Below are 19329 nucleotides of genomic sequence, written 5' to 3'. Positions count from 1 at the left end.
CATTTTGTTACGCTATAACTTGATTTCTCATGAATAATAAAACAAGCTTTGAGTTAATTGAAAAAAATAATTTTGCTGATTAATGAATTGAAGAGTAAATTTATTGTATACAAAAATATTTAGCATTTTATCAAAGGAGAGAGATTCAACTTATTTTAACAGTTCTTTTTAATAAATTATATTGAAATACAATTGAATTATATTAAATGATCATTGAAGCCCAAAAGTTTGCAATTGTGATAGAAGTCGAATACTTGCTCCTTTAGAGGGAAGAAAGGAGCTTTCTCCTCGTGACCCGGATGTGGGACCGGCCCGCTTTTTTTTGCTCTCTAACCCTCGGTGGATGTTTGCTGCGCTCAAACTCTGTTTGCTTCCTCTAGAACTTGGTTGACTTCCTCCTTTCTTTCTTCCTTCCTTGTGCTCGGGCTGCTCTGTCTTCTCAATAATCTCCCGCGTTTGACATCCACGCCGACCCGGAGAGAAGGTGCCACGAAGGCGAAGGCCGGCAGCTTCTCGGCGGGTCGTCGTGATGTCGCAGTCGCGCGTGTGAAACGACTCTGACCCGCTCGTGTCGCCGGCAGGATTCAACTCGTACACTGGAAACTCGGCAGGAGTTGTAGGATCCGGAGAGTTCTACAAGGACCCGAGGGACAAATGGACCAAGAGGTGAGTTCCTCCCTCAAATCTGCCGCTGGCCATTCACTTCCAAAACGGTGTCATCATTTGAATTTCACAGATCGTTGGAAAACGTCATTGATGAATATGAATTGGCGAGACGGTTTAGCGGAATGTGGTTTTGTGCAGTCAGGAGCAGGAGAACATCCCGAGCGGCGGCGGCGGCGGCGATGGCGATGGCGACGGCGCTCCCCCCGAGAGTTTGACGTTCAAGGAGCGTCAGCGTCTGTTCTCTCAGGGCCAGGAGGTGTCCAACAAGGTGAAGGCGTCACGCAAGCTTATGGAGCTGGAGAACGAGCTGAACACCAAGCAGTGAGACCACATGGCGCATTTCACCCCGAACACACACCCTTTTTTGTTTTCTTTTTTAAATTCAAATCATTGGCGCTGTGGCTGCTTGCAGTGACTTTTTACCACTTCCTGCCCTTTCGCCACACTTGTAAGGAGCAGCACTGTAAAAACGGAATTCTATCAACATTTTTTGGGGGGGGAAGGAGGGGCCAATTGGGAAATAAGCAATGCTTATACTCATTTAATTTTTTTTTTTTTTAATAGCTTAACAGAGATTTTAAGTGGTTAGCTTTTACACCGTTTGACCAACAGACATTTTATTTGACACGTGTTTTTTTTTTTAACTCGACATTCTTACTTCATTCCATATTGAAGGCAGGCAGCACCTTGTTTGTGTTGTTCTCTTTATTTTTTTTTTTGGGGGGGGGGGTTATTTTACAGAAATTGTTGATCTCCAAGTGCACAACTTTACTGTAAATAATTGCCACTCGGACTACTGTACAAGCCCAAAAAACAACAACACTAAGAGGACAAAGGACCAACAAAAATTTTGAAATGTTTTGGACCTTAGCTAAGTTTATTTGAACTAAATCTGTCTTTTTTTTTCTTTTTGAGCTGCTGTGTTTGACAGATGAGATGTTCTTATATATTAAAAAAAAACTGTGTTCTTCATACGCCATTTTCAGTGTTTTGATGGCAAAACTGGTTTCACATTCAATGTTCGCACCTCACTTGCTCCTCCTGGTTTGGGTTTGGCAGATGAACAGAATCACTAAAAGGTTTTCATGTTTAGCCTTGTTTTGTAAATCATTATTAATAAATACAGATTTTCCAACAACTGCAGCCGGACAAGTGTTGTCTTTTTTCAGGAAGAACAAACACTCCATCAGGGCCACATGTTCAATAATGTCCTTGACTTTCCTTTTTTAATTTAACAATTGGAATATTCTACATTGTGATACCCTTATTGCCTTGTCGTGTATTTTCATACGGTCTAACATATCCAACTCATTTTATGGCCACGACGAGCTTGTTGCTCTTGGAATTAACTAGTCTCGTGTCTCGAGAGGCATCGGGCCTCAATATTGTTTCTGACGGGTCAGGGATTCCAACAAGGGTTCTCGACTTCCCAAGGTACGTTTATGCGGAAAGGGGGTCTGGCGCCGAGGAGTTGCAGATGGGAGGGGGGTCCGTAATTAGTACCCTCGGGAGGCTGTTGAAAGGCCGGCGACCAGTCCGGAGGGAAGATGAGCCAGACCCACACATCAACAGCAAAATATATCACACCCTGTCTAGGGATCCATAAAGGATGTCTTTCTGTTTTGATTGCACTCGCTTACAACCAAACAAAGCGGGAGGTAATTGAAAGTGTTTTAATGAATGCTTTCTTATAAACACAAGAAAAGTGTCCAACAATACAACTTTGAACATTTGAAATAAAATAGAAAAATGCCCTTTTAGAATTAAAACAACTGCAGCTTCACTATTTTACACGCGTGAAAGCGTAAATTCACTTCTGACATTTGAATACATTCAGCAAGTTTTGCTCCATAACGTAACGTTCACCCCAAATTCCATCTCGTGTCGTCGTCACAGCAGAACACCTAAACCGGAAGAGACAAACTCAAAATCTGCAGGCCAAAATGTTCACAAATTGTGTGCACTTTTTGTCAGAAGTTCGAGCATTGAGCTTGAAAACGTTTGCTAGGTGCCGATAAACTAAAACGACCGAGAGAACATTTCATATTTGCAATTCTTTTCTTACATTGTCTCGACCCCATCGTCATGGCTTCACCGGAACCTTCCGATGAGTCGTGATTGGCTGCTTGGAGATGCGGGCCGCGTTCTCCCTCCGTGTTGGCAAGTCGTCCACGTTGACTCCGCTCCTGAAACCTGAACACGTTCAAAGAAGTGAAACTTTCCTTTCTGTAGGGCGAGGCACCTGCGACAACGGTGGCGGCGGTTTACCTGAGGCCCAGTATGGCGTCCGTATACACGCCGTGTCCGGCGGTCACCAGCTTTCCGGCAATATGGACGCCATCCACCAGAACGTCCGCAGTCCAGCGCGCGTCGGACAGAACCTCTCGAAAGACCACCTCGAGGTTGCAGCTGAAAAACGTCCGCAGGTAGATGGCGGCCTCCTCACTCCAGTGGCCGTCGTCTGCGGCGGGCCTCACGCCGCTCAGGACGCAGGGATAGACCATTTTGGGAATTCGGAGCACATCTTCCGGGATTGTCCTCAAATTGATGCCATCTTGACGAGCAAAACGTTCACAGAAGCCGTAGTCAACCAGGTTCAGGACCCCACCGGATGAGTCCACTCGGAGAACCTCAGCACGGCACCACTTGTTGAGGTCCGATCTGAACAAGCAGCTGGCGCCGGGCGTGAGGGAACACTCGGGGAAAAGGGGCAACTCTGATTCCGAGAGGTACTCCAACATGATGGCCATTTTGTTCATGATGGGCAGCGAGTCCTTAAGAACCACGCAAAACTCGGAGGGAGTCGTCACCGAGGCGACAAATGCCGAGTACTCTTTATTGAGCGAGATGGGAGCGAAGACGAGCTTCTGATGGGGACTCGAGTCCGGGAGAAGTTGCGCGTTTTGGCTTTCACTTGGCGGCAGACAAAGTTGAGCATTTGCACGGCCCTTCCTCTTTTGGATGCCAAGTGCCGACGTTTTCTTTTTGATGCGTTTCCATTTGGGCCTGACTTTGATGGGCCTCGCGCTTTTGGTTTTAAAGGTTTCAAACGAGGTCACGGTCAGGTTTGAATCCTTCACGCGTGTCTCAAATGCTTCTTGTTCCTTTTCTGTGACTTTCAGGACCGTCTGCTCCCGGATCTTCACATCGTCGTCTGTTTCAGAAGAATATTTAGGAGCTTCCACTCCTTGAGGGGCTTTCGACGTTTGGTCATCGGGTGTATCGTCGTCATGGAGTATCTCCATCTCTACTTCCCAGTAAGTTGCCCGTTTTTGGACAAGGTGAACTTTGAGTGGTTTCCCCGTGACGGCGTCGGCGAAAGCAGCGTCGTCGTCATAAAGGCTCGAGTCCGCCAGGCAACAGCGAATACCAAAAGCGGGCAGAGCGAGGTATTCCAGAGGCAAGGAGTAGATCTGATCTTTCTCAAGGACCGCAGAGTTTCCGTAATCCACAAAGTCCACCTTGACTTTGGCTCGGCCATCGTAGGCCCTGACGACGGCGCGGTAGAGAGCGGCGTCCTCGTCGTACCGCGCCAGGACCGCGTCGTTCAATCTCACCAAGACGGCGGCCCTCAAGGGACGCTCGCTCACCGAGTTGATTTCGTCCACCATTTTTAAGATGGCCGCCTCGTCATCGGCGAGCTGCAGGAAAAAGTTACCGAGCGATTCGATGTGGGAAACAAAACAAATCAAACTCCAACCTTCTTTCTCCTTCCTCTCGGGCAAACGCAGGAGGGGCTCCTTGCAAGCTCGAGACACTTTTGTCTTTTCAATCTGCAGTTTTACTTGGGAGACTTCACACGGTCCCAAAGGACCGCTTTTAGAGTTTGTTGCTCTGGCTGGGCTTTCATTTTTGGGGGCTCTCCATCGCCCGTGCTCACCAAAGTACTCGACATGTTCCTTCTTTGGATGCGGTCTTGCCGAGACATGAGGACTTTTGTGTTGGTGGGCTTTGGGCCAGCGAGACCTTTGCCTCTTGGCTAAATTCTTACTCGTGGCAGATGTTGAGCCGACGGCGGGAAACCTCGCGGCGGACTGCGGTTTGGGTGAAAGGTTGCCGATGAGCTCCTTGACCTTCTCGTTGATGTTCAGATCACCGTCAAAGAGCTGGACGTCAAAGGAGCCATCTTGACACTTGCCAAGGATATGCGCTCTCAGCTGCTTGTTGAGGACGGCGCCGTCCAGCCATTCCTTTACTTCCGTGCGCAGCTCCTTCTTGGGTACGGAAGCCAAGTTGAATTTCAAAGCTTGAATGGGTGTGAATAACAAACGATGGCAGTCTCTCGGGATGGACACGAGGTGCGCTTTCTCGGAAATACTTGTGTTTCCGTAATCCACGAAGAAGGCGCTGACGTGCAGCGCAGACGGAGAGGTGCGAACATGCGCCCTGTACCAATTCCCGTCCAAGTATTTCGCCAGGCACAATTTCGCTGGAGCGATTTCCGCATCAGCTCGCTTCCGTTTCTTGATTTCCTCTGAGACGTCCACTTCAAGGTCCTTGATGGCGTCCGAGTTGCGGTGGAGTTGACAGTAGATGTGGCACTCCCTGCTGACATGACAAACGTAGACGTCTTCCTGGCGCTGAGGCCTCAAGTCGAAGGACGAGTAGACGAACTGGTCAGGAAGGTCCCGGTTGTCCTTTGCCAGACTTTGTTGGCCAAGCTGCTTTGTGACGCTCTGCTGCGTTTGCGTGTTGTACAAGTCCACAATATTGAACACGTTGTTTTCGTCACTCACTTGGGAGACAATTTTACAGCTCAGGTAGCCGCGACTGTCGGCGACAAACCTTCTCAAATGGTCACAAAGGTCCTCGGAGCTTTCGACCGCTCGATTCCGCCGAAGAAGGCGGCATCGAAAAGCTTGGCTTTCGAGCTCAACGTATTCCGGCAGAATTCTCTGCAGTTGGTTGAGCTTAACTTGGACGCTGACGCCAGAGTCCACCAGCAGCACCTCGGTGTGGTCTTTGTGTCTCTCTTGGATCAAGGCCCGGTACCATCTCCCATCCTGAGGTGACTTTGCAACACAACACGACTCCTCGTTTCGGAGGGGAACGCGATGCGACGTATAATGCTGCTGAATTTTCGCCATCAGATCTTCCAAATCTGGAATTTTATCTTGCAGCTGGCACCAAAAGTCTGACGGGGAGTTGATGCAAGAGCAGCGGACTGCAAAGTCACAACCGTGTTGGATATCCAAGACCTTGAAGCGTCTTTTTTCACATTTGTCCTCTTCTTCGTCGCAGGTTTCATTTCCGTTGCCGTGGGATTTCGGAATGCTTTTTTTTGCCTTCACCTTGTTCTGATTTTGCTCCACAGCGTCGACCGGAAGGATCTTCCAGTATTCGGCTTGTTTGGAAGACACCATGAGCTCGCTGACGCTGCGACCGCGGTCGCGGCCCGACTCGTGCAAATCGATGACGCACTTGCGTTGCGAGATCTGGACAATGTGCACAAGCAGCGTCTTGTCCGAAAGCGTCGCTCTGAAGAAGTCGGAGTTGAAAGTGGTCCACGCGTCGTCCAAAGGCATGACGTTAACCAGAGTACAACTGAGAGCAAACGCAGGAATGCCGGCAAATGTCTCGGGAATCTTCTTGATCAACGCACCAGGAACTTTTTCCACGTTGCCAAAGTCAATAAAGAAAACTTCGGCGCCACGCTCGAGCTTGTTTGTGACCACGCCCCTGTAGAAGTGCATGTCTGCCTCGTAGAGCGCGCAGCACAGCGTTCCGGGCGCCGGGTCGAGCAAAACGTCATCTTGGAGCTTCATGCCGGCAAAGTGATGGGCCATTTTGTTCATCATGTCCTGGAACTCGCCATTTCGTTTTGTGCTTCGGATCCAAAAGTTGTTTGGATTCTGGGCGTATTCCAGGAAGCCCTCAAACCTCGAGTGCACCTGCAGCTCCTCCTCTTTCAGCGTTTTGACCAGCTCTCGGCCGGCGATGCGCTCGTAGAACAGGTTGGCATCCCAGGGTGACACGTCTTCCGCGCTGGAACAGGATTCCTCTTTTATTTGAGGCGCTGGCTGTCTTGTCACTTCCGTTGTCGCTTTATCCAAAGTAGCGACCACCGTGATCAAATACAGGCGCTGCTCTTCATCAAAACTGTCAATTTGCACATCCAAGAGCCCTCCAAGCAAGCCCGCCTTGAGGAAACTCAACTGCTGACTCGCAAGCTCCTCATCCTGAGCCTTCAGAGAAGAGAGCGAGCACGGGAACACCATGACGGGTGTCAAGTAGAAATCGGGCGGCAAGCTGCGGATGTCCTCCACTTTGACCAATTCGGAGAATCCAAAATCCACAAACAAGACTTGCACTTGCGAGTTCATCGGGAGGAACTGCACAAAGCCTCGGCACCATTTGCCACTTTTACCTTTCGCCGAGCAGAGAAGACCCACGTTCTCTTGAACGGTCCGTCGGGGATATTTGCTTCCGCTGTCGTTGACCGCGGCCAACTTCTTGGACATGACTCGAAGATCCGACTCCTTACTGGCCATCTGACAATAAAAGAGGCCCGAATGGACTGCAGCCGTTACCCGGACGTGAGCGCGGGTGCCGCAGCTCATTCTGGGCCCGCAAATCTCCTCATAGACCTTCAGTCCACATGACTTGTAGCGACACACGTGTCCGCTCTGCTCATTGAGCAGCAGGTCGGGAATGGGATCCGCCTTTTGTTTCAGCGGCAACCCCGTCAGCAACGCCACCAACAGGAGGAACGTGTCCTTGTCCACATGCTTTCCAAAGCCATGCCTGACCAGCTCGTTGTTGATGTCAGGCGTATCCAGCAGGAGAACTCGATGAGGTAGGATGCTTTGAATGTAGCCCGTGACGTTCTTCCCGATCAGGCTGGAGAGGAAGTCCACCACGCCGGAGGAATGGCAGGAGCTGCCAAGCACCAGCACGTTGGCAAGGAAGCCGCCAACAATTTTTGGAGGCCGGGTAAACAAATGGCTGGCGCACGAAGACAGGTGGGCCACGTCCACACTCAAAACGCTGCCGTGATCAATGAGGAACACGTCCGACACGCCATCTTTGCACATTTGAACCCTGCCTCTGTGCCACTGGGCCGTGCTCACGTCTTCCACCAAGCAAAATTCGCCGATGGCCACCTTAGCGCTGGTCTTGGGCGTGTTCTGGATTTCCTGCTGAAGGATATTGTAGTCCAGCTCATCGACGGTTGGGTACTGTCCCTGGAAGTGGATCAGGGTAGCTTCGGGGTTCCAGTCCAAGTGGGAGAGTTTAAGGTCCACTGCGACCAGGCCACACGGCCCAGATGGACCTGAATGCTGAGAACTGGACATAAACGATTAGACTTTAATACCTTTTCAACCTTTTTCTATTATAATTTAGGCGCCATCGTTGAATTGTTAAATCCAATATGCTACAATATGATGCGGACGTCCAAAGTTTTTCCACCGAGGGTCACATATAGAACAATGAAAAGGAAGCTGTTTTTACGAAACATGCTAAAGATGTCAACATACGACAAGCGGTTGAAGAAAAACATGACTACATTTAGGCTTGTTGTCAGTGGCAATGCAAATTGCTATTAGTGTGTTGTCATTGTTCTCCAAGGTTCAAGCAGATGTTTGCAAATTTCATATTTTGATCAAACACAAAGTTGAATTAGTTGTTGATAACTCTAATCGCAATGAACATGTCGTGTACTGCCCCCAGGTGGCCAAGGTGGGCACACCACTTGGCCAGCACAATGACCATTCAATTGCAGTGTGACAAAAATGTTTGAGCTTGTTTCATTCTATTTAATTGTGATTAATACAAGTGTTTATAGCCGTACCATATTAAAATACAAGATTATGGAACACTACTTTTCCTCATCAAAATACAGATTAATGGCATATGATTTATTTCAATAGGAAAAGATGATTAGCAATACTATTATGGTCACGCATGAGATGCGTAAAGTAAATATCTGCGTAAAAATCTGTTTTAGTTAAGGCATACAACATATTTTTAACCTGTGATGTTGCATGTTCAACAATGACTGCATGGCTGCTGATGCGGGGATGCTCATCTGTCAAAGACAACCTATGTGGGAAAAAAAAGAAGGAAAACCATTCAATCAGGAAAATATGTGCTTCAAACCAATCTTAATTTGTGAGCATGCCACTGAGCAGAGTGCAGACCTCCGCCAAGGTCAAACAATCAGCACCTCATTGTACACATTCATTGACTTTCATGAAGTTCATCCTTTGATGGGAAGGGGCGTTTAATAGTAATACCAAGAGTGATATGAAAAATTCCTAACATCTGGATAAAATAACACCTCGACACTCTTAATTAAGATGAACTTTTATCAACGTTTGCGAACTAAAGCAGCAACTCTAGTTAGCCACAATGCTAACTCTGAGTCAAGCTAACAGATGAAATGACTGGCGTACCTCCTCCACTTGTTGCTCTTTTACGAGAAATTCTCTTCGAACGTTTAATGTGTGCTACTTGATAATTTGCTCGTGTTTCGTGTCCGTTTTCCAACCTTTTAAGTGGCCATGGCGAGCAAAGGTTGACTATCGACTACTCGCTAGCTAGCTAGCTAGCTGAGGCTAAGCCGGCGACATCGAGCACAACGCGGCGCGAAAAACCGCCACCCTTTTTTTTATTTATTTTTTATTTTTTTACCGCCACCCTATTGGCCGGCGGATAGTTTGAGTTGTGACGTTGAACCAACCAGAAGCTGATTTGTTTCCGGGTGACTTTGCGTTCCCGGGCTTCAACAATTTGGCCTCCATGACGCAAGGCAAAGACGTTAAAACCAAATCAGGTACGTTTGACAAAATCAAATGATTGACATATTTGATTACTACTAGGACACGTAGTCATTGTGACATTTTTTTAATCGAAATTGCTTTTGTTTGTAGAGATGAAACATCCCGACTTGTGATTGATTACAGTCGGGCAAATTTTGTTGAGGTTGATCGACATTTCTGCATCTCTATTCTGAACTCTCACACACACACGAGACCACTCTTACCTTGCAGAACAGCATCGTGATGTGTTTTTATATACCCTATTCAGTATTATTTTCCATTGCACTCTCTTATTTATCTAATTTATATATTTGTCTGTATTATTGTTGTATTGCACTGTAGAGGGGAGCTCTCTAATCTCTTTGCACTCTTGAGTACAATGACAATAAAGGGATTTCTAATTCTAATTCTAATTAAACTTGACAAAAATATTTGCCCTTCATATTCTGCTTTTTTTTGCCCTCTGAATATGTCATGGCCAACCTCAATTGATCCAGAAATGAATTAATGTCATATTTAAGCACTATTTGCTTAACATGAATGTTTAATCCGCTGCGTCTTTGTGCTGTGTGCAAGGCAAAAAATGTTGTGTACAGCAAAGTGTAAATTGAATTTCCCTGTTCATGACATGCAGTATACAAAGTAATTGATTTTTTTTTTCAGCACAAAGAAAATGAGCTCCCGTTGCTTGCTAAGGGCACTTCTCTAAGATTCAAGACTTGAGCTGTCGTTCCTTTTTCTAGAAGTAACAAGCAGCATATGGTTGTTGTTTCGGAGTGGAAAACCCCTGCGACGACCTGTTGGGATGCCATCCAGCTGCCTGTGCCTTTAATCTGATCTATTGACCCGGCTCAAACATGGAGAGCAAAGATGCTAGACATAATAGCATCTATTTGCATATGTCCAAGAAGATATATTTGACCGTGACACGCCCATCGCACGCAGGCATCTGAGATCACTTTATATCCTTGGAGCTGTTTCTTAAACCATTCAAATTGTTAACAACGCTAATTGGGGTGTGTCAAATTTTCAAGAAATCAATTTTCACATTACAGAGACTTTAAGACTAAATTTCAAATGACTGAAATGCCTAAATTAATATCAAATCACATAATTCATAATTAAAGAGAGTTTTTTTTTTTTTTAAATGTTAGTCTGAGTGTGGAAGTAGCTGACTAGAGGTGCAGGTCGTGCGGGGGTGCTGATGGTTCTAGATGGACAGATGGATGAGTCCCCCCCCCCCCCCCCTTTCCTCTCTGTTAATGATTAAGAAGCTCTTCTGTAAATATGACGCTCGCTTGAACTGGGCCTCCTCGCTCATCTTCTCACAGCACAGCGCGACACGGCACCGCTTCGGCCTTCTCCCTCCTCTTGCTCCTGACAAAAGATGCCCCAGCTGGTTCTGCTCTGCTTAAGGACCCAATGAGCAGCTTCTTCTAAAATTCTTTGACTCACTTTTTTTTTCAAACAAAACTCCAAATGTCCCCCGTGCATGGTGTGACCATGGCGATGAAACGCAGCCATGAGAGTTCAGCTGCTGATCGACTTTTACCTCCTCACGCTGTGAGCAAAACTTTGTGTGGCTCCCAAGTGGACTCAGCTTTCCATGGACTCTTTCACCAGGATGATGATTCTGCCATCAAATCAGGTAAAAAATAATGAATATGTTTATTAACGTCGCATTTGACAACAGCTGGAACTGTAACAAATGTTGGGAATGGCCTAGAACGGAGATTAAGGCTGATATGATTTGTTTGGAAAAAAGGCTTCAAGCTGTTTATTGACACTTTTAAATGCAGCTTACCGTCAAAATAAAAATGAAACCAAGAGTTCCACCTTGTATAAGAGCCAATAGGAAAGATTCTAGGCACAAGGGCTTTGTGATGGGGCTACCTTTTAAGAAGTTCTGGAAAGCCGAATGCAAACTTGGCATGCGGACGAGTAAAACATTGTTGACAGGCAACTCATAATTTTTGCCTTCCTGTTCAATATTCTAATGAATGGGACACATTGATTTTCCGTACATCCGTTGAGTCCACATTGTGTGATTTCCTCAGAGGCGGAGGACAGCAACGAAATAGCGTCCTCAGAGGAAGACCAGGACCTGGACCAAGACCCGAACGAGGACGTGAGTGCCAAAGCGAGCGTGGCCTCCCCCAGGAAAAGCATCAACAAGATGAGCAAGGACAAGAAAAAGCAGACGCAGCTCACACTGCAGTGGTGAGCACCAATGTGCTGTTATTTATGAATGATCAGCAAGATGATGATGATGATTGTTGTTGTTGTGGCGCCCCCTACCAGGCTGGAGGAGAACTACATCGTGTGCGAGGGTGTGTGTCTCCCTCGCTGCATCCTCTACGCTCACTACCTGGACTTCTGCAGGAAGGTCAAACTGGAGCCCGCCTGCGCTGCCACTTTTGGAAAAGTACGTCAACTTTATTCTCCCTTTGCGAATGTTCCAAATATGACCACGGATTGATCAAAAGTTACAAACAACGTTTTGAAAAGAAGAGGAAATTGGCATTCGCTTTCAGCTTTGGTAAAGCTTTGAAATCAAGTCAAGCTAGCAATCTTTTGCCGTTGACTGACCACTTGCTTCATATTTGAGCAATATTGTCACGTAGTTGCTGGGAGTCATTTTTTTGCAATGCACGATGTCGTCATCAACTGCTTCTTGTTTGCCCCCAATCAGACCATCCGACAAAAGTTTCCTCTCCTCACCACAAGGAGACTGGGAACACGGGGACATTCCAAGTTAGCGCCACTTTGTTTCCACATTCCTATTTCTCAATCTGAAAATAGTTTTTGGTGGATGATGCCGGTGTTGTGCGACAGGTATCATTACTACGGCATCGGCATCAAAGAGAGCAGCGCTTACTATCACTCAGTCTACTCCGGGAAAGGCTTGACCAGGTACTTGATGGCCAAAACGCTCACGTTGATATTTAACATCAACTTTGACATTTTCTGCTTTGACAATTTTCCTTTTCCGTTGGTCAGATTTTCTGGAAGCAAGATGAAGAATGAGGTAGCGTCTTCCGTGCGCAATTCCGTATGAAAGGGAAATCTTCAACTTGGTCACTTGTTGTCCGTGTGGCTCTTAAGAATATTTCAGGACTATTCAAATCACGTAGACGCAAATGCCGCGCGTTTGTAAAGATGCCGCTTGAATATGGTGTGCAGGGAGGCTTCACCAGAAAATACTCGCTCAGCTCCAAGACGGGAACGCTGCTCCCGGAATTCCCCAGCGCGCAGCACCTGATTCTGCAGGGGAACATCTCCAGGGAAAAGGTTGTTGGCGCTTCTGTGACGTCATCGTGATAACGATCATTCATGACGGTGACCGCCACAATCCTAGGTGGACACGCTGATCATGATGTACAAGACACACTGCCAGTGCATCCTGGACAACGCCATCAACGTCAACTTTGAGGAGGTGACGTCCTCAGCTCGGCCCGCACGGCCCAACGAGCCGTTTCACGTTTCTTCTTGTGTCGCTCTTCCGCTTCCAGATCCAGAACTTCCTGTTGCACTTCTGGCAGGGCATGCCCGAGCACCTGCTGCCGCTGCTCGACAACCCGCTGCTGGTGGACATCTTGTGCGTGTGCGACTCCATTTTGTATAAGGTGAGCCGCACCTTAGGTGTTGGCGGGCTCGCGTCAAGAATTTCTAGTCATCGTCAACCACCGCTCGAGTTTTTATTGAACGTGCTTTTTAGCAACATTTAGATCGATTGATAGATTTGCTGACCACTTGTTGATAATAATAATAATAATTAGCTATGTAATGTGATCATTTTTATTTTTGGATTTGTGCAGGTTTTGACGGATGTCCTCATTCCCGCCACAATGCAAGAAATGCCCGAAAGGTTTCGGTCCTCTTTTATGGAATTGTATTGCTGTCATGTGCAATTGATATTTTTTCTTTCAAGAATGTCATCGCTTTAGACATTTGAACACCAGCAACACCATCTCAACATATCAACTATTTGTGCCTGTACATCAAACTGAAGGATTGCGATTTTGTTTGTTGGTATCCATCCTTCAATTTTCGCTAGCATTTGCGAGCGTCGTACGGCACACGTAGACAAACACGCTCACATGCACCGTTTGGTGTCGTGACTGAACCCGAGAGGCACGTGACAAAGTAGCGTCCCTAAAATGACGCGATGCTGTCGTCTCTTGTCAATGATGGCGTGTTTGACGTTTGTCAGCCTGCTCGCGGACATCCGCAGCTTTGCCAAGCGCTGGGAACTGTGGCTGGCCTCCTCCTTGGACAAGCTCCCACAATGCCTTGCGGCCAAGAAGCTGCCCATCGCGCGCCGCTTCGTCTCCTCCCTCAAGCGCCAGACGTCCTTCTTGCACCTGGCGCAGGTGACGTGACGCGTGTTCATGCGCAGATGTCTCACGGTCCAAGAGAACAAATAGCAAAATAAGTTTCTAGTTTCTTCTGACGTAACGCAACCACGGCCCAGCGCGCTGAATGAAACGTAAACATGTCGACCGTGTGCTCACGTGTGCAGATCGCCCGTCCGGCGTTGTTTGACCAAAGCGTGGTGAGCAACATGGTGGCCGACATGGACCACGTGGACCTGAACAGCATCAGCCTGCACTCGCTGCTCAGCATCACCGCCAACGGCGAGCAACTGCACGACGCCTACTCCGACTGTGAGTGGCCGCGTGAGCGACGACCGAGGAGCTCTTGGACTTGCCGTCGACTTCCACAGCCAGACTTTGTCCGTGCTCCTGAAGACGCGTGTGTTTCCCCTCAGACGAGGCCATCGCCGTCTTCCAGGAGCTGAAGGAGCTTCTGAGGAAAAACGCCACCGTCGAGTCCTTCGTCGAGTGGCTGGACACCGTGGTGGAGCATAAAGTGATTAAGGTCCATTTCGAGTTCTGTCCAGGGGTCCCATCACCATTTGGTAAGCGGCAAACGGATGCGGTGAGCTTTTTGTGTTTGTGTTTTGCCGTTGGGTCAGCCGGGCAAGCAGAGCAGTCGCTCGGTGAAGAGGCGAGCTCAAGACTTCCTGCTGCGCTGGAGCTTCTTTGGCGCCCGTGTGATGCACAACCTGACGCTCAACAATGCCGCCAGCTTCGGTGAGAGGACGCCGCCTCGCGCTCGTAACGCTCCCACGTTTCATTCTGGGGCTCCATTTTGGGCCGGCGCTGTTCTTTACACAACGCTGCCATAAATAGTAATCATTAAACAGTCTTATCTCGGGCTCGTGTGCTCGCTGTTTAAACACGCTGTGTGAATAAACGTGCACGCGCACGTGCTCGCATAGTCGAACAGCAAAGTACTCGCCACCCGATGCCCCGCAGGACAAGTGGAGCAAATAAATGCTAAGCGGCAGGCTTTGCAATCTAATCAATACTTTTTCCAAATATTTGATTCCATTTGATGTGATGTCATATTTTTTGCATTTGGTATTTTTGTATTATTGAAATGTTTACTTTTTATTTCCAAACATTTGTAGTTATTTTCAAAACATTTTCATTTCAGTCGTAATTATTTTTACAGACAGCTGTGTTGTGGTTGTTGTGCAGGTTCCTTCCATCTGATCCGGATGCTGCTGGACGAGTATATCCTGCTGGCGCTGGAAACCCAGTTCAGCAATGACAAGGAGCGTGACCTGCAGAACCTTCTGGACAAACACATGAAAAAAGAAGGTCGGTCAGGCGAGAACACACTGGCGTTACCATCTTTGTTTGCCATCAATGGGCAACTTTTTCATTCTGTCAGGGGCAAGTAAGGCGGCCTTTTTGGCATGTCCCAGTTCCTGCTTCCTAGCCAATCGCAACAAAGTTGGTGGGGCGGTCGTCGTCGTCGACCAATCTGTGAAGAGCGAGTCCTCGGGACTGGACGCCTCCGTGTCACTGGCGGCCAATCGACAGCGGGGGGTGGAGACGGGCGCTGCCGCCATCTTGCCGGTGACGGATTCTGTCTGCTTCCCTGGTGCAGGTATCGTGTTTTGGGCTTTATTATGAAACAACTAGGGAAATTCTTGGGAAGAAAATTTTGAGCTTGACTTCCGCTTTAAAAAAAAAAAAAAAAAAAAATCAGATTCTAATTTTGTAGTTTTTTCCCAAAAATGTTTTTCTCGTAATAAATAATACAACTTTGTATGATTTGTTGCCATTCTGTCGTCATCTTTTTGAGAAAATGACAAGTCTATTCTATTTTAATCTTGTGATTTTACAACTTCATCTACCAATCTGCGATTTTGTCTCTAAGCGTGTGTTCACGTTCTAATATGGGCTTTTTTTCTTACCTTTTTTTTTTTAACTCAATTGGCACAATATTCCGCAAGCCAATAAAAATCAAGCTGCAGCCTGCAAATAGGCTCCCAAGTCACACTTTAGTTCCCCCGTGTCCTCGAAAGTCCAATTTAAAAAAAAAAAAAAAAATAAATAAATGTTTTCCAGGCGGTCTCACCGACTTTTGCGCTTCGGTCATGACGCCCCCGATTTCTCCGGCGGCGCTGGTGCACAGAGACTCTGTCATCAATCAGGGGCCCCGAGCTTCGACTTCTTCTTGCTCCTCTTCGTCCTCGTCTTCGTCGTTCCTCTCCACGTTAGGTTCCGTAAACCAGCCCAACCTCTGCGCCGCCTTCCCGGAGACGTTGTACCCGTGCTCGACGTACTTCCCTCCGCCCGCATCCTCCTGCCAGCCTGGACTCAGGTCAGCTTCGACTCTCTTTTGTACTCCGGGTTGCCCCCACCAGGTTGGCCCGTCGGTTCTGAATTGGATTTTGGTCAATTAGCGTCTGATGTGCTGTAATAGAATCATAGTGATGTCCCACCAAAAGAGTGTGAAAAAAATAAGTTTTGATAGAATGTGAGGTTAAAATGAAACAATCATTCTTTCCCCTCAACTTTTGTTTTTTGTATGTTGAGGCCCGAAGCGGAGAGCACATTATCGTCTTGCATCTCGACGTCTTCCTTGGCCTACCAGCTGTGTCGTTACCCCGTATTTGATGAGCAGCAGCCGCCCGCCAAAGACATCTTCTACGGGGACGGCCATCCTTTCTCCTCCGCTGTGGGCCCCGCCTGCTCGCTGAGCCCTTACGCGTCTTCTGCCCGCCCGACTTCCGACTACGGCTCCGGCTCGGACGCCAACCCGAGCAATGGCGGCTTGGAGGTTCACACGACGACTCACGTCCTGGATGCCGGCGAGGGATTCGGTTTCGGACTCAACCAGTCCGTCTGCAGTGGCGGCGGCGGTACGGGACAAACGTATTCTGCTGCGGGACAAAATGGTAAGCGTAGCGTCACCGGAACAAATGCACTCTCCCACCTTCAATATTACATTTTATTGTTTTATCGGATTACAGCTTTATTGCAACAACAAAAAAACAAAAAAAATCCCAACTCCCTCATGAATCGCAATGTGATGATTTTTTTTTCTTGGGCTCCCGCCGCAGATTATTACGGCAACAGCAGCTACCTGGACGGCCAGCGGATGTCGCCGGCGGTGGAGCAACACGTGTCGGTCATCAGCAGCGTCAGCCCCCTCCTCTTGCTTCGCTCGCCGTACTCGGACGTCCACGACCCACTCAACATCCTCGACCGGCCCGGCAGGAAGAGCGGAACCTTCTTCAGCGACAGCCACAATGCAGCCGGTGAGCCACCAAACGTCGTCCGTTACTGCCCCCTCAGTTACCGTGTTAGTTTATTTTCCACACGAGACAACTTGAGGGAGTGAAATCTGAAGATGAAACGAGTTGTCGGTCCCATCAGCCTTCTGGCTTCTTGTCTGGATAGGGCCGGCCCCCTGCATGTACGCCGTGTCGTCGACGGCGTGCTCCTCTCAGGACGCTTCGTTGCCACAGCGGCAGGACCCGATCTCCTCGCTGCCCCCCATTGACACGGTCTTCATGGGTGCCCCGGGGGTACCGTGACACAGACGTTTCCCTTTGAGGTAGGAGCAGACAATTTCGGATTAGTGGTGGGGATGTGGCGGACGGTTTTCCAGCAGCTGCAAATTGATGACATTTGGAACCTTTTCTTTTTTTGGGGGTGGAGGGGCTGCACGTTGCACAATAAAGGTCAAAATATGTGAGAATGTGAATCGACGGTCGTTTCCTGTCTGGACATCCGGTTTTAGTTTTATTTCATGTTCAAGTTAAGAAATTTGAAATGACAATTAATGACATTCAGCATAAATGTCATCTTGTCTTTTTTTAATCGTAATATATACTGGCACAGTATTTCTGTAAATAATAAAGCAACAGTAACAAAATAATGGACTAATACACAAGACCCTTTCCTTTCTGCAGCTAAATTAGGTCACCGAAATATTCAAATGCATTTCAAATATTTGCCATGAATTTAAAAAAAAAGTGCAACAAAGATTTCTGAATACCGTATTTAACTTACATGGTCTTAAACTTGTGTAGCGGCTTTCCACCTATTACCCACCCACGTCAGGAAGACATGAATGAGCACGCGATCTAAAAAAAAAACAATTTATTCTTAAAATTACATTTTAAATACTTCCCCTCAATTCAGCGAACCAAAATATCCTAAACAAATATAGAATACATGTAAAAATAGTCATTAATTTATACTAGACATGAATGTACATTTTAAGTAAAAATAAATTAAGTAAACCTCATTCAGAATTTAAAATGTGATAAATAGGGAAATAATTCTAAAATAATTTTCATAATAAAGCATCAAAAATGTAAGTTAGGTTTCGTCCAAAACATGATATGGATAAAGGAAGACGTTTAGATAACAAGAGTGTGTCCAATGTTTAGCGTTCTCGAGAGCCATTTCAAAACAGGTGAAGAAAAAGTGATGACGTGCCCGCCGCCCGCCTTTTTCTTATCTGCCGTCCCGGCGACAGATGGCGGCGCGTGTGCTCCTTACAGCGTGTTACACCTTAAATGACTTTTAATCACACGGTCAACAATGGCGAGCCACAATTGGCCCGCCGCTCGTGTGAAAACAACAGAAGGCCCAAAGCAAACTTTGGGACAATGTTTAACCACAACATGGCCGCCGGCAGATGCCCTCATCCACGTCTTTTTGCCTTTCCGATGAATAACAATGGCCTTTTTTTTCTTCTTCTCCCAATAATTGTGTATATAACCAGATTCCAATTGTGGCAAATAATAAAGGTTATCTTAATTTATGCTAGTTTATGAGCCAAGTAAATGGAAGTTGCCAAAATTCCATAAATTCAAAATATATTACATTGAATAAAAAGTTAATAAAATTATAATTAGGATTTTTAAAACATGTTTTGTATGTCGGTTTCTCCTCATATAAGCAGATTTAATATTTAGCACAGTGGAGTTTTCTGTATGTGGGTATATTACTATTATTAGTAATATTACAAAAAGTAAGTTTCTAATGCATGTCGTAAATATTTGTGTCCTTTCGTCGCCCAATAATGTAAAAAATAATACTGGTGATGCCGATATTTATTGCAAAAATCGGGTTAAAAAAAACAATTTAAAGTATTTGAACTTAATGATGATTGTTTGAGAAATTCTGAAAATATTGTTTAATTTGGGTACAAGTGTGATTTATTCAACTGAAAATTAGGAACGACAGTTTACAGCACAATGCTTCTGTTTGTACCAACAGCAGCGGCTTTGTGCCACCAGGTGGCGCTTTTGTGGTGTTCTCCTTCAATAAGGTCACAATATTAGGAACACTCACTTCACCAAAAAGTGCGAATTATTTGATTTTTTATATATATATATATATATATATATATGTGTGTATATATATATATAGAAAATGAGAAAAGCAATGCACGGGCATCGATTGATTTGAGGATGACAATATTCGTCTTCCAAATCTGTGAAAAAGAGGTTGTATTAATGAAGTTGAAATGCAACATAATTTTCACTTGTGTGCTGCAGCACACTGCCTCGAAGATGCTACGG

At 46.6% G+C, this 19329-nt stretch overlaps 3 protein-coding genes across 23 annotated transcripts in view; 2 read left to right on the top strand and 1 right to left on the bottom strand.

The window, feature by feature from the left end:
* Positions 1-1809, top strand: part of afdna (afadin, adherens junction formation factor a) — a 35109-nt gene extending 33300 nt beyond the window's left edge. For 18 of the 19 annotated variants that reach the window (XM_088285604.1, XM_088285620.1, XM_088285601.1 and 15 more), the window contains 2 exons: positions 582-666; positions 805-1809. In XM_088285604.1, coding sequence (XP_088141730.1) covers positions 582-666; positions 805-991 — 272 coding nt within the window. In that variant the 3' untranslated portion in view covers positions 992-1809. The remainder of the gene's footprint in view (positions 1-581; positions 667-804) is intronic. The other variant, XM_088285616.1, reaches the window with a different exon arrangement.
* A 515-nt stretch (positions 1810-2324) lies between these two features.
* On the bottom strand, positions 2325-9228 carry tdrd15 (tudor domain containing 15). Its single transcript, XM_088285621.1, has 5 exons — positions 9063-9228; positions 8640-8709; positions 2935-7953; positions 2732-2859; positions 2325-2570 (listed from the first exon to the last, which is right to left on the bottom strand). Exons 2-5 carry the CDS (start codon positions 8693-8695, stop codon positions 2557-2559), a joined length of 5217 nt encoding a protein of 1738 aa, XP_088141747.1. The 5' UTR covers positions 8696-8709; positions 9063-9228; the 3' UTR covers positions 2325-2556.
* A 98-nt stretch (positions 9229-9326) lies between these two features.
* Positions 9327-17649, top strand: rfx6 (regulatory factor X, 6). Of its 3 annotated transcripts, none has more exons than XM_088286330.1 (21): positions 9327-9442; positions 10760-11076; positions 11486-11648; positions 11730-11853; positions 12121-12182; positions 12264-12341; positions 12429-12456; positions 12612-12719; positions 12787-12864; positions 12941-13054; positions 13247-13296; positions 13642-13801; positions 13951-14095; positions 14200-14309; positions 14407-14524; positions 14975-15097; positions 15171-15389; positions 15854-16109; positions 16325-16686; positions 16852-17049; positions 17192-17649. In XM_088286330.1, exons 2-21 carry the CDS (start codon positions 10908-10910, stop codon positions 17326-17328), a joined length of 2802 nt encoding a protein of 933 aa, XP_088142456.1. In that variant the 5' UTR covers positions 9327-9442; positions 10760-10907; the 3' UTR covers positions 17329-17649. The 3 variants fall into 3 exon arrangements, with proteins under 3 accessions (XP_088142456.1, XP_088142455.1, XP_088142457.1); XM_088286329.1 differs by having other exon boundaries at positions 9370-9442; positions 10092-11076; XM_088286331.1 differs by having other exon boundaries at positions 9380-9442; positions 10172-11076.
* Positions 17650-19329: the final 1680 nt, after the last annotated feature.

Source organism: Idiotropiscis lumnitzeri, chromosome 21, assembly GCF_059441095.1.
Source record: "Idiotropiscis lumnitzeri isolate Australia: NSW breed Sydney's pygmy pipehorse chromosome 21, RoL_Ilum_1.0, whole genome shotgun sequence".
Taxonomy (NCBI): Eukaryota; Metazoa; Chordata; class Actinopteri; order Syngnathiformes; family Syngnathidae; genus Idiotropiscis; species Idiotropiscis lumnitzeri.
Note: the sequence above shows the minus strand (reverse complement) of the source record. Positions and strands in the feature narration are given on the sequence as shown.

Bases quoted from the DNA above. Each gene is read 5' to 3' on its own strand.
- tdrd15 (XM_088285621.1), bottom strand. From the start codon at position 8,695: ATGAGCATCCCCGCATCAGCAGCCATGCAGTCATTGTTGAACATGCAA. The intron at 7,954-8,639 runs GTTAAAAATATG...GTTTATGTCCAG, and splicing joins TTGAACATGCAACATCACAG to TTCTCAGCATTCAGGTCCAT. The intron at 2,860-2,934 runs GTAAACCGCCGC...GAACGTGTTCAG, and splicing joins GACGCCATACTGGGCCTCAG to GTTTCAGGAGCGGAGTCAAC.
- rfx6 (XM_088286330.1), top strand. From the start codon at position 10,908: ATGTCCCCCGTGCATGGTGTGACCATGGCGATGAAACGCAGCCATGAG. The intron at 12,865-12,940 runs GTGACGTCCTCA...TTCCGCTTCCAG, and splicing joins TCAACGTCAACTTTGAGGAG to ATCCAGAACTTCCTGTTGCA. The intron at 15,098-15,170 runs GTCGGTCAGGCG...TCATTCTGTCAG, and splicing joins CAAACACATGAAAAAAGAAG to GGGCAAGTAAGGCGGCCTTT.